The sequence below is a fragment of the Parasteatoda tepidariorum genome, chromosome 8, assembly GCF_043381705.1.
Source record: "Parasteatoda tepidariorum isolate YZ-2023 chromosome 8, CAS_Ptep_4.0, whole genome shotgun sequence".
Taxonomy (NCBI): Eukaryota; Metazoa; Arthropoda; class Arachnida; order Araneae; family Theridiidae; genus Parasteatoda; species Parasteatoda tepidariorum.
The window spans coordinates 51,400,133-51,414,506 of record NC_092211.1 but is presented as its reverse complement, the minus strand read 5'-3'; the positions used below and the strand labels follow the sequence as shown (position 1 = coordinate 51,414,506).

Genomic DNA, 14,374 nt, shown 5'->3' with positions numbered 1-14,374 from the left:
ATACAAATATATCTTGATTGCCAATGTAGCGTTATAAAATTTGGTACATAATTTCATGTAAAATTTAGTGAGAAATATTATCAACGTAATACAATAATAATCAGCAAATATTTTATTATATTAGCTGTTGAAAAACTTTTATTTCAGAAACTGATGAAGAAAAGATATATAATTCAAGAATTAAATAGATAAATAAATTAACTCACTTTAAATATAAAAACAAAATCTTTCTGAAAATTCGGAAGAAATAACAGTTATGCTATTATAGCAATAAACAACAGTATTAAAATTTTTTCAGTATTTAATAGTTCATTAAAAAATATATCAAAAACTTTTACGATTTTTTAAAATACTTTTTTAAAGTAAATGTATTTATATAAATATTACTTTTAAAAATTTATTAAAATTACAGAAATTATTAAAGAAAAAAAAAGAAGCAAAACTGACGTTATTATTCTAGAGAAGAAAAAAAATGAATTCTATAATTATTTTTCTTCGACACAAACATCTTTATAGATGTTTTGTACTGAAAATTAAACTACTTGGATATTTTTCACCTTTGTAAGTCTGGAAATAATATATCTTGAATCAAAGATTTACACTCAAAACTACACAGCTGATGAAAAATAATTGTAAGAAAAAATTATAAGGATTCTTTTTATAATTTTGGTTATTTCATAGGAAAACAAAGTATTTGCAGGCACAAAAATATCGTTATACAAATTAGTTACAATTTTTTCATTTATTTTATAAACTGATTTGCTTACTCTCTGATCCTCATATCCACTGATTTGGTACCTTTTTTCCCCATGCGCCATTAATTCGCTTATTCACTCGCTATATCAATAATCATCATATATCATTTGATAAACTAAATATAAAATTAACAGCCACCTTATTATTGTAAAAAAAAGGTGAAAAACACTGGACATTATCAATTTCAAATGAAAAAGACGCTTGAAAAACAAAACTCGTGACGACACAAGCTTTCGATGAACTGACGTCAGGACAATTTGTGTCCATTCGAGATTTTTTTACGCACTAAGAGAGCTTTTTTCAAGGATTAAAATGTGAGTCATGTGTCAAAATAAAAATAATAATAATAAAATGTGTACACAAACAAGTGAAAAAATCTACAAAAAAAAAAACTGACCTCATATAAATTACCCTAAAAGAAGAAGAAACGGTTACATTGTGTTAATATATAAGTATTGTTAAATGGCGTTTTCCAAATTCAAGATTTTCTCTTCCCTAGACTAACATGAGTTTTCAAACTTTTTAAATAATTTCTTTGTGAGCCAAATTTCCCTTCCGTTATCTTGGATTGGAATTAGCTTTTTCTCAACAATCAAGGCCTGGACTAAATGTATTGAAAACGTTTCACTGATACATAAGTCTTCAAAAGCAATCTTTTTCAGTGACAAATGATTTTTAAATTATCTTTAAAAATATTTAAAGCAAAATTTAAAACTACCGATGTCCCTTATATACAACAATCTACAAAATGATGTTAACATTAAAAACTATTTAAAAAAAAACAGCAAATTTATTGCAGACATTGGATTGGTTCTCTTATTTGGATTGAAAAAGTACATTTACGAACATAACGAGTACAAAATTATGTAGAATTATTGTGTTCAATCTCTTAATAGATTATCTAGCACAGGGGTTTCCAACGTACATGAACCCAGGGGCCGCAATTAAAAACACCAGTCAAATGGCGGGCCGCAACTTTTTCAAAATTTTATGTAGGACTCTTTTATGTTTGAAGAAACATTAAATATTACTGTCAGATATGCACATGCTAAATTATATTCACAAAATACAAGAAAACGAAATAAAAAAGAGCATCATACACGATTATTTTTGTATTTGATTTAATATTTTCTTGGATACAAAACCTGAGAAATAATTTTTTTTGCACCGTTGGTATGTTAAATTTCACGGAAACGAAGAAATTAGGTTTTTTCTTTAACGAAATAAAAGTATTTTAAACCCATATAGATTTTTTATGAAAATAGTCCGCAAAAAAATGACAACTAATATATTTTAGTTCGGGGGCAGCCAGTTGGTAACCACTGATCTAGCACTTTACCCAACTCATAAGTCATTAAACTCTTGCTGAGTATCACTTGATTAATGACTCCCGTTACGAAAGAAACGTTGTCATACCTCGCACTATTGTTAGCATTAACTGAAGAATATCACCTGTAAAAATAATAAACTACCGAAATATTTAAAACTACCGATGCTCCTTATCTATTATACAAGAATCTACAAAAGAATGTTAATATTAAAAACAATTTTAAAAAATAAACAACAGCGAATTTGTTGCAGACGTAGGTTTCATTCACTAATTTGGATTGAGGAAGTTCACTTATGAACGCAACGAGTACAAAATTATGCAGAATTATTGTGTTCGATCTCTTAATAGTTTATACAGTACTTTATCCAACTCATGACTCATTAAACTCTTGCTGAGTATCACTTGGAAAATGACTCCCGTAGCAAACTTATTGCTGCCATTCCTCGCACTATTGTTGGCACTAGCTGAAGAATACCACCTGTAAAAAATAATCACAAGGCTGTAGAAATCATTTTTTCTCGGTGTTTCTCGTAATCTCACACACACAGCAAGATGGTATAAAGAAATTGTCTTCGGACGTTCCTTGTCCATCGGAATTCAAAGACAATAGTTTCTTTTTAATATATTTCTGTCGACACCTACTCTCGAACCCAAAAGGCAAGGACAGTCGTGACGAACAAGGTTGTCCGGCATTTCTGAAATAAGAAAGTATTATCAAAAGTGGATTTAGAATTCAATATAGTATAAAAAAGCATTTGATATTATAAATTCAGAACAAATTTGGAAGGGGTCGTTCAAATATTACAAAAGTGGATTTAGAATTCAATATATAAAAAAGCATTTGATATTATAAATTTAGAACAAATTTGGAAGGGGTCGTTCAAATATTAAAATTCAGAACAAATTTAAAAAGGGGTCGTTCAAATATTACGCAAGCACTGAACAGGGATAGGGGGTTTGTGATTGAGAGATTTTTTCTGATAATAAGAAAGGAGGGGTATGAGTAGGGTTGGGCTGGCCATAGGCCTTAAATTGTGATTGCCCGTAGGTCCAAGCTACTATAGTGGACTTATAAGTTAAAAAGCATTTTGAAAGAAAAAACGCACTGTTAGAATAGTTAATTGTAATTTCTTCACCAATAACATAGAAATTTCACCAATAACATGTAATTTTTTCATAGAACTTTATATAATGAATTAAATGTGAAGATATAAAAGGAAGTCACTTTTTTAAATTACAATATAGAACAACGTCTCAGCCAAGTTCATATGTATTACCAACCTCTATAGCTTGAGGCCCCTCCCAATAAATGTTAAAGTTCAAAAGGGGCGGGAGACTAAGAAATTCGCCATCGTGTAAAATTATCATATAAATGTTTATTTTATTTACATGAAGTAATAGTTAAAACCATTTTAACCTTTTGCACTCGGGATTTATCTCTCAGTGACCAACAAAATACGTACCCCTCCTAACGTTAAAATATTTACCTGTCAATGTTCAGTAACTTCTTTTATTAAATGGCCCCTATGTGTTATATTACATGTAAAGATTGGGTTAAGGTCTTGCAAACTTTTAAGTAGCTCGATTCATTTCTTTAACAGATGAATAAAGGAGATCGAGTGCAAGGGTTTAAATTACTTTGTTCCACCGGAAATATCAGAAACTGTTTTAATGACACCTATTTTGTTTTTCAAAATTATCAAATTTTTCAATTCTTGGCTATCTGATTCTTAACAAGGTTTTCTTTGATGTCTCTATTTTTAAAAACTTCGGGAAAAAATTAATCTTCGTGGATGTTGTTGTTGTCGTCGGTCATTAAGGGGGTGCGATTTTTCCTGTTTTCCAGTGGAACCATTTATGGCCAAAAATTCAACTTCTGCCACACCCGTTTATAGGGCAGACCTATTCATACATTCATTCATCCACAGATCGTAATTTTGACCTGAACCAGAGAACGACCCATCTCCAATTCAGTACCGCCAGAGGTATGATTTGTTATAGGAACATAGAGGACTTTGTGACCCGACAGATTTAACGTGCACCAGTCACTATTTACTACATGGGAAGTTTTCGGCCGATTGCATTCAAGCTCCCGTTTTCACGAACATGAGTCCAGTGTCCTGCCAACCAGGCTATCCCGGCCTAATTTCGTGGATAAATGAAAGAATTTAAAAAGTAAGTAATTCAAAAATAAGGGCAGCGAAAACTATATTACACTGCACAGTAGAGTTTATATCGTAATTAAACTTAAGAGCTTACACTTTCCTAACTATCACCTTTCAAATATCCACAGTTTCCCCCGACAATCAAACAGATTTTATGTTTTTAGACATGCCTTCCTCACTAGTGATTACTTAGATTTCAATATCGTTTTTTATATTTTTCCCTCGTTTAAGCATTAGTTTAGAATTCCTAACAAATATAATTTTCGACTTTCCTTTGACAAGTATTCTACAAATGCATATTAAGGGCGGTCAATACAGCAAATCTTGCATGGAGGAAACTCTTCTTTTATTATACTTCATTTTCCACGTTTAAGCATTGGTTTGTGACTCTAAAGAAGTTTAATTTTCAACTATCCTTGACTAGTATTCTAAAAATGCATATTAAGGGCTGTCAATAAAGCAAATCGTGCATGGAGGAAATTCGTCATTTATTGATTCTTCCTTAACTTGCAACAGAGTATGAATCTCTCGAGTTTTAAAAGACAAAGAAAAGAGATTTGTCTCTAGGGTATAAATGAATCTATCCATATTTATTCGATCCAGAAAAAAGTTCTCAAAATCATCAATTGTAAAAAAAATAATAATAATATTTCAACAATTAAAAAAATTTAGTTGTTCAAAACACTTATGACAAGAGCGAGCAATAGTTTTTATATGTTCCCATATAAATAATTTAATTATTCTGCTTAAAAACGTCTCTAAAAGTTTTATATGTTTGTTAAGTTTCTTTTTATAACCGATGTTAGCAGCATACGCAATTTTTGGATTTACGACTGCTAATGTTCAACTCCATAGTCTTGTATTTTTGAACCCAATCCAGAAGACAAGGGAATTCCTGGATCAAGTATTGGGAGAAAATTGCATTCGTGAAGAATTTTCTGATGGAACTAATCCGCATTTGCGTTACATGGAGAGGAAAGACCACGAGACATGGTTAGCCTGACGGCAAAGGGACTCTAACCCGTGATCCGTCTACCACTGAGGATATTTCACGTCAGCACTGTGGTCGGTGCAAGCCGGATGCGAAATTTGTATTGACCAGCCATCGCCGGGATCGAAACCCGGTTCACCTCATTGGAAGACGAACGCTGAGCCATCGCGGCTCTTGTTGAGTTTCTTGTAAGAATTGAAAATATAAATGGTTGCTGTTGTTTAATTTTATGAATAAAACTAAAAGGTATTTTAAACAAGTTGATTTAGTGGAGTCCTATTTTTGGGAGGCCATATAAGCCAGCAAACTTGCATATTATGCTTTGCTAGCTGACACTTGAGGAGTCTCTCCTATGGACAATGCTCCAACGACTGATGATTTTTAAAACATAGCGTAGGTCTGCATCACATGTTCATATTTTAAAATATATTGAATCTACATTGGAAGAAAAAATTTTCGAACCTCTTCTCTACTTCGCCATTTTGAATGTTTATGGCTTAGTCTATCTAAATTCGATGGAAGATTTCGAGGATTAGAAACAGCAAAACAACACCCCTTCAAATATTCGTAGAATTATACATTTAAAAAAAAATCTTTTTTTCACCAAATGAAGTATATTTCATGATAGATTTACGAATGAATAGATTTCATGGTTTAACTTCAAATTGCTTTCATAACACCTGGATGTTTCAATATTTTGGATATATAGCAATACGCTATACTTCGTTGCAAGTTAAGAAAAAGTCCATTGCTGTTTACGATTTAAGTAATTAGGATTAAGTGACTGCATATAGTTCCATTTTGTTTCGTTATCAAGTTATACAATATGCTTTCAAAATAATATAAGAGCTTTAAAAAGATAAACACGTCAGGCAGGAGTTTAATTCATGCTGTTTTTTACGATATTTATTATATAATTATTTAAAAAAAAGGTTTTAGTTTCGTAGTCTTATTGGAATCCTAGATTTTACGACATATTTCAATAAATAAAAACATTCGTTCTTGAAAAAAAAAACTACATGCCGTTGCAGGAGCATTGGATTTGATTGGACCACTAAAAATGGCGGGTCTTATGCTGACATGATTCTAAACAAATCAAAAACGAGATAAAGAATTTTTTTCTTTTGTTTTACTGTAGAAGAAAATACTCTGTAAGAAACAATATTTATTACTCTTTCAACAGTTTCCTTAAATGAGGACAGAAAGACGTATATTTGTTACGATTTTCAGAAATCATTTTATTTAATTCTTAATATAGTTTGTCTATGGTAAGAACTCTATTCGCTGCAAGTTCTGAGGCCGTCTACTGCTATGGAATAGCGCATTTCAGGGAGAATCTTCATTATAGGGCTGACACAATAAACCGAAGAAAAAGATTCCCTTTCCTTCGTTGACCTGAGCCAAAACCTGCCCTAAACAGTGACCTCACACCCCTACTTGAAATAATTACACCTCGTAACCATAGTCACCGCCATGAGTCCAGACGAATGGTTAGGGCAGTACTTAGTTTAGACAAACTATACTTGTCAATTGATTATCCAATAATTTTTGTTTCCTAATTTCACACGATTTAATAAAGCTAGCGAAAAGAAGGCAACGTCGCTTCAAGAGTTGGCGATGTTGACATTCGTCCGCGCCTTCGATACACATTTGGTGATACACATTTGGCGTGCTTGATATACATTTGGCGTGCACTTCATTCAAACAGGCTCTCTCCATAGGGATACTGGTTTTTTCTAAACTTGCAACATAGTATAGTAACTACTAAAATACTTACAAGCAAATGTCCACTCTGACTACTTGAGTGAATCTGCTATCCCTTTCAGGGACATTCACGACATACTTCCATTCAGAATTGTCGCTAAGGGCAGCTCTGGGCGGAACATACGTAGATCGTACTTCACATGCCACTTCCACATCTTCATTCCGCCTAAATATTTAAAGTGCAAAGATAAGCAAAAAGTCAATTATTAAACTAATTTTTACAACAACTGAAAATATTTAACTGCGAAAATGAAAATGGAACATTAATAAAATATCAGCATGTAATGTAGTGTTGAACAATGTAAATATAATGTTTGTGTATTACCATCACCTCCTACATCAGAAAGCCTCCACACGGTTTTTAAGAAGTAGTCTGCGCAGACTATTTAAAAAGTGAACCAAAATCTCTGTGGAAATACAGTTGTGCGCATGAACCCAATTTCTATTTTAGAAGTAATTGAGAAAAATGTGTCAGATAATTGAATCGATAGTGGTCGACAATTAAATAAAGATAAACCAATCATATTCATAAATTAAACAAATTTTAGATATATATTTGCTACCACTTTCTTATTTTATTAGATTTTCTATTAAATGGATCTTTCGATACAGGGCCGGATTAAGCGCAAGCGGGGCCTAGGCCATTCAAATTTTGGGACCCTTAGATTAATTTTTTTTCTCGTATATTTTTTATTTATTCAAATATAAAAGTATTTACCTATCTTTTCATTTAAGAAAAGATATTTAAAATTAAAATAAATAATAATAAATTAGATTTTACTTTATTTTGTCAAATTAGAACTAAAAAAATGATCGTATTTATTAATATATTTTCAAAATTGATTTTTTTTTTAAAAATCATTGTTTTTTTTAATTTTTTTAAATTTACATTCAAAGAATTTTTTTAAGGGGGCCCCTAAACATCAAAGTACCTCGAAATTTGTTGCCGTTTTTTTAAACTATGAACCTGGGTGTTTTAAAATAACGTGGCGAAAATGAAAGGGTAAAGTAGGCATATGAAAGTAATAAAAAGAAATAATGGGAACGGTAAAGCTATCGGGAGTATAAGAGTAGGCTGCACACAAAAATCGATAGACATTATTTTGATTTTATTGCATCTCTACAGAGATTACATATTTATGACCAATACCACTTCATGAGAAGCTCAAAATTTTAGTAAAACCTGCTGAGATACGAATTGCATCGATACTGCAAGAAATAGAGCACCTGATGTCTATCGAATACATTTTGAAATTACAGTAGTCTAGCGAAAACTTTGAGATATCTGCTGTAGTAGCATTGATCGTTGTGCGGAAATTGGGAATATAGTGAAAATAAAATGAGATAGAATGTATTTTGTTCGTTGTTCTTTTATATAACGTATATTTTATAACCGTCGTTGAACATCGGCCGACATAATTTCGGGTTTACGACTATTAATGTTCAACTCCCGTAGCCCTGTTATTTTGAACTCAACCCAGAAGTCCAAGAAACTTTCGGTTCAATTATTGGGAGAAATTTGCTTTCGTGGAGGACTTTTTAACGGAGCTAACTCGCATTCGCGTTACATGCAGAGAAAAACCACGAAAACTTCCCACAATCAGCCTGAAGGCAAGGGGATTCTAACTCATGATCCCTCTACCACTGAGGAAATGTTACGTCAGCATTGTGATCGGTGCTAACCGGATGAGGAATTCGTATCGATTAGTCATCGCTGAGATTCGAACCCGGTTCACCTCATTGAGGGCGAGTGCTCTATCCCCTGAGCCACCACGGCTCTGCTCTTTTACATAGTGTATATTTTACAGCCCCTCTAACTACACTGACTTGCATTTATGTTGTTTTGTATATTGTTATTATGTTGTTTTGTAGGCATGCTTATTGCTTTTCCATTTTGCCCAATTTATTTTGAAATACCTTGTCTATTGTAGTAGATAAAATGTATTTATTTCCATAAAATTTTAAATTTTTATTTTGCAGTGTCACGTTTAGGACGCGTTATACAGAATGATATTTGAGTGTGATTTTAGCAATAAGCCTGCACAATAATATCAAGCGTGATATTTTTGTGAAAAAAAGGTCTTATTTTTCTTCAATGTTGGAAATCTTTTTTATTTTAGAAATATGCAGATTCGTTCACTTAGATTAACTGTATAAATCGGTTGTTTTTTTCAAATCTACCCCAAACCAAACTTAAGGATCATTTATGGAAAAAGTCGATAAAAAGTTAGAAACGAAGAAATTAAAGATTATCGAAAGAAAAAAAAACAGGATGAGAACAGAACCCGAAAAAAAAAATAGAATTTAGAACATTTAGTCTCGATGATGATTTTAAAATTGATTTACGATAGTTTGTTATAAAACATTGACTTAAAGAATTGTCTAAGAAATTTACTCAAACACTTTTATTAAATTTTTACTAAGCAATTTATTAAAAAAATTGTTGCAATTAAAAAGAAAAATAATTAGTAAAAAATTAAAAAACAGTATAAAAATTGATACTTAAGTTACATTAGAAGTTTATATCCAAAAAACTTCTAATGAGAAATATGAATATGTGCTTTGGTTTAGTTGCCATACGCCCTAACCTGTCAAGATCATAAACCCATATGCAATTATCACTTTTAACTACCTTTATCTTAAGCTCTAATGGTAAATGCATGAATCACACATAAATTCATTAGACATAACTTTACAAGGAAAGGTTTAGATATGAGATGACTTAATTAAAAAAAAATATATGCAATATGTTTTACCTATCTCTTCTACCAATGAAACGTGACTGTTCGCCAACGGCAAAGTTGCTATAATCACTAAAGCTTGGAGCTCCTTTCCAATTACCAGTCATCGAAGGTTTTGTTGTCTGACCACTTTGCGAATTTCGACCTTTGATGCGCTGCTGGACAACTGGCGGTTGTATTTGAAATGGCTCTTGGGGATTTTGACTATTCGGGGTGAAATATCTAGTAAAATTTCTATTATCAAATTGTTGAGGGTTTTCGAATGGAACGTTTCTCGAATTCGGATCCATTCGATTGAACTGAGTCACTCCATTATATCCGTTATTCATAAAATTCCCTTCATTCCTCTGGTTATTTACAGTCCTTCGTTCATTGTAATTAAATTTCTCTAATTGAGGCACTGATGGGTTTCTGCCTGAGTTTAACGTTCTTTGGTTTGATGACAGATCTTGAGTTCTGGATTGGCGAGCTGATGTGTTAACATAAGAGTTTCTGGATACTGTTCCTGGCGATAGGGTGCCGCCATTTCCTGGTGGTTGATCAACTTGTCGCCAACGATCTGGTTGTAATCCAGGATAATCGGGTGGTTTATTACTCGTTGGCGTATTCCAGTTGTTGTATCCAGCTGGGGAGAAACGTCCTCCTGGGGGAGGCTGTTGGTCATTTCCGTATCCGTTTTGATAATATGGCTGCGGAGTTGGTAGTTGGGTTAGATTTGGTTCGATGTCACCTTTCCTCTCATCCACAAAAAGAGATGTAAGATTAAATCCTTGAGAACGGGAAATCGTTAGAAGATGGTAAATTTGATCGCTGAAAAGAAGAAGAAAAAAACGTTATAGTGAGATTAAATCTTTGACGGGAAATCGATAGAAGATGATAAATTTGATAGCTGAAAAGAAAAGGAAAAAAAAAACGTTATAGTAATTTATACATTAATACAGTGGAACCTTGAAGCAAGACCACCACTAAATAGCATCCTCCTTTCTGTACGACCACATTTGGGAGGCATGGTATTTATTCCATAGACTTTATGTTAAAAGAAAATTTTTAGGAGAGACCATCAAAACCTCTACCAATGAAACCTCTCAAACCTCTGCACCAAATGCGGTTAATCTGGTTAACACTAGATTGCATAAGGAAGTAATTTTGACTGCTTTTAATTTCAATTAGAAAAACAATGATGTATATAATGACACAATTTCTTAGAATTTTGTCACTTTTTGTACAACATATAATTTTTTTATTGCTAATATTTACTAATAACTTGTTATATAACTGTAAATAATATAAAAAATGTTAAAAATTAATTTTAAACAAATTTATTTACGCATTCACAACCCAGTCATTTTGACTGCTTTTGGGCAATACAGGTATATACTAATTTTCCGTCTTTCTAGTGTTAATACCGTTACTTTAAGGATAAGTAAATAATTTAGAGGTAAATATTGTTATGAATGTTATTAATTTTATGATGATGACAGCATAATTACTTTTGTTTTTTACGTGATTTTTCTGTGAAATGGCAGATTGTCATCAAGTAAAAAATTCAGAATCTCACGGTAACATAACATGCTGTGATTGCGCAAAATAAATATAGAGTTGCAATTATGCACAAATCTTTCAATACATTAAACGTTTTTACACTTTCAATACCTTATATATATATTATCTCCTTTTGTATAATAATTTTAAAGTATTATTTTAAATAGAAGGTTTATTTTTCTTACATTATTTCTGACAAAAAACAAAGCATTTCTTTCAGAAAAAAAGAGAGAGAGAGAGAAAGAAATTCAACAAAGCGACGATTATCAGTTTTAACATTCTTCGGAATTTAGAGTTACACTAAAATATAGAAACTCATAAAAAATACTGTGACTGAAACAATATTAAAGATAGCATTTGAATTATGCATTGCTTAAAAGTGTTTATTAGCAATATACTTTCCGAGCTTATATTATTTCCTTTTGTTTTCGAAATTCACAATATAAATTTAAAGGTGTTTTATTTTCGCAATATCGTCTATTTAACATTTAGGGTAAAATACATAGTTGTCATTTATAAAAAAAATAAAATATTCAATACGGCTCTTTTTTTTCTACAAACAATACCTAGTAAAATTAAAACAATATGTAATATCTTTTATTCAAAAACATTTCAACACTTTAATATCTAACAGGAAAAAGAAAGAAAAAATCGCCAAGTAGAAAACAAAAAGTGCAACTTTTAGAGCATGATTATTCAAATTGTTTAATCATTTTAGCAGCCCTCAAACAAAAACGAGGGCAAATTTATCTTTGTTTCGCGTAGGTTTTTCTTCAGCTGATCTATCCCATAGGAAATGTATTCTTTGTGGTTTTTTGAGTGAAAAGAAGGTCAACGTCGTTTTTACGACACCGCCGTGAAATGTTACTCAAGACGTCTTCAAGAAGATAGAAAAAAAAAACTAATGATCATCTAAAATAAGGAAATAAGAGGTGAAAACCTCACGTTTCTGACAAGTGAGACTTAAAACCCGGAGGTACTTTCAATCTCGTAAAGCTCCTTGTTTATAAACAAGGGACAGTCTGTCCCTTGTTTAAAAACAATTTCCTTCGTGTTCTTTCAAGCCACCTAAGGAAGACGCTTCTGGACTTGTTGAATAGGTAGTTAATACGGATGCCCAATTTTTTTTTATTATCACAGTCTGCTGTCCTACTTGTCTGCGGTAAAAACTGTTAATGTGTCGCATTTTCATAATATTTATAGTAAAATCCGGGTATATATTCGAAAAGATGTCTTTTTAAAGGAAAAGGAAGATACTTGTTTTTTTTTTAAATCCGTTTCCTCCAGTGGGGACGGATGTCGCATAGATATGGATATTTTTTTATAACTTTTTTGAAGACTGTTTTTCGAGAATGAATTAATACAGTTTGAATGAACTAAATTTAGACCAGTCACTTTTCCTGTTCGTGAATTATTTGGGTATTGTTGTTCTTCTCCCTTCATTTATCTTCTGCGATTTCCTCAAAGTTCATTAGCATTTTTTGGGCTTATACAAATATAAAACATGATTCGTAAACTCTCAGATACATTTATCTTAGTGAAACATCTTGGTTGAATTTTAAAAAAAATTAAAAGGAAAACTAGCAATCTCTTGCTGTAATTTCAATATTCAACTGAGCGATTGGAGTTTTCATTTTTTAAACATGTTTCCATCAAATAATTAAAATGCATTTGAAACATGAGAAAAATATGTTATGCGTACAAAATAACAACCACTTGTTAAAATAACAACCACAGTGAAACTAAAAAATCTAGAGGTATTTCAATTTCGTGAACTTTTCGGTTATTCGGGCATAATCGTAGAAGTCGCCAAAAATGCAGTCGCCGGGCACAAAAGTCACCAAAAAAATGTAGACCACCAACTTTTTTTTGACATTTTAAAATTAAATAATTTTAAAAAAAATTAAATAAAAAAAAACTAAGAAAAAACAAGCAGAATTTCCTTGTTCCTAGCTAACCGAAAAGTACTCAATTTCTTTTAGTTTCGTGTTTATATACAAGAGACTGTCCGTTATACGGTGAAAACTGTAATCTTCATGCTCCATCGAACTATTTAGTTAAAATGTACCCCCTGTTAGTTAAATGTACCCCTTCTAGACTAAAGCCGGAAAGCGAGATTGAAAAAGGAAAAAAACTAGTAGTGAAACCAATTTCAATTTTAGCTGATTTTCGGGAAAAGCAAAATAAGCTCTTAATAATAAACAATTCATCATTATTTATTCGGTCAAGAAACAGTCAATGCGTTCATAACTGTTAAAAAAATATCTTGGAAGTTATAGTTATTTTACTTTTCACGAAAATAAGTTAGAAGAAAATGATTTTCTCGCCAGTTTTTGCTCTTTTCCGTCTTGATGTTTGTTAACTTACTTCCTTGACTTGTTAAATAAGCAGTTAAACACGGATGTCCACTTTTTTAAATCACAGTCTGCTATTCTATTTGTCTGCGTTAAGAGCTATTAAAGTGTCGCATTTTCACACTATTTTTAATGCAATCTGGTTATACATTCAAAATAGACGTCTTTCCAAAGAAGATGTTTTTGCAAAATCCATTTCCTTCAATGTTAATGGATGTCACATAGATATACATTTTTTCTTCTTCATGTATTCAAGAATGAATAAAAACAGATTGAATGAACTAAATTTGGAACAGTCACATTTCCTGTTTGTGAATTATTTGAATATTGTTGTCTTTCTCTTTTCATTTATCTTCGATGACTTCCTAAATGTCCGTATTGCAACATTTTTTTAGGATTGTCACCCTGGGGACAAAAAAGAACTTAATTCGCAAGCTATCAAATTTTTTTATTTTTCAAATATCCTGGTGAAACTAAGAAAACATAAATATTGTAGGAGGAAAAACGTAATCCCTTTTTGTTATATCAATGTATTTGGGCATAGTGTCTCCGGTGTTTTTGCCTTACGATTTACGATTACGATACGATATTTACTGGATACAACTTTAAATAAAGAAGAAAGAATTAGAACATCAATTATTCATCTATTAGAATAAACATTATATAACTATTTACTCATAAGCATTTTAAAAATTACTAAATTGCAATTTTATTTAATAAAGCACCACAAC

The 14,374-nt window shown here is 31.6% G+C and overlaps 1 protein-coding gene across 2 annotated transcripts in view; it reads right to left on the bottom strand.

The window, feature by feature from the left end:
• Nucleotides 1-2,327: 2,327 nt before the first annotated feature.
• The window catches only part of LOC107456996 (protein spaetzle 5), a 32,150-nt gene continuing 20,103 nt past the window's right edge, over nucleotides 2,328-14,374 (bottom strand). For both annotated transcript variants that reach the window (XM_043047857.2, XM_016075012.4), the window contains 3 exons: nucleotides 9,763-10,557; nucleotides 7,020-7,172; nucleotides 2,328-2,781 (listed from right to left, as the gene is read on the bottom strand). In XM_043047857.2, the coding sequence (XP_042903791.1) occupies nucleotides 2,595-2,781; nucleotides 7,020-7,172; nucleotides 9,763-10,557 (1,135 nt within the window). In that variant the 3' untranslated portion in view covers nucleotides 2,328-2,594. The remainder of the gene's footprint in view (nucleotides 2,782-7,019; nucleotides 7,173-9,762; nucleotides 10,558-14,374) is intronic.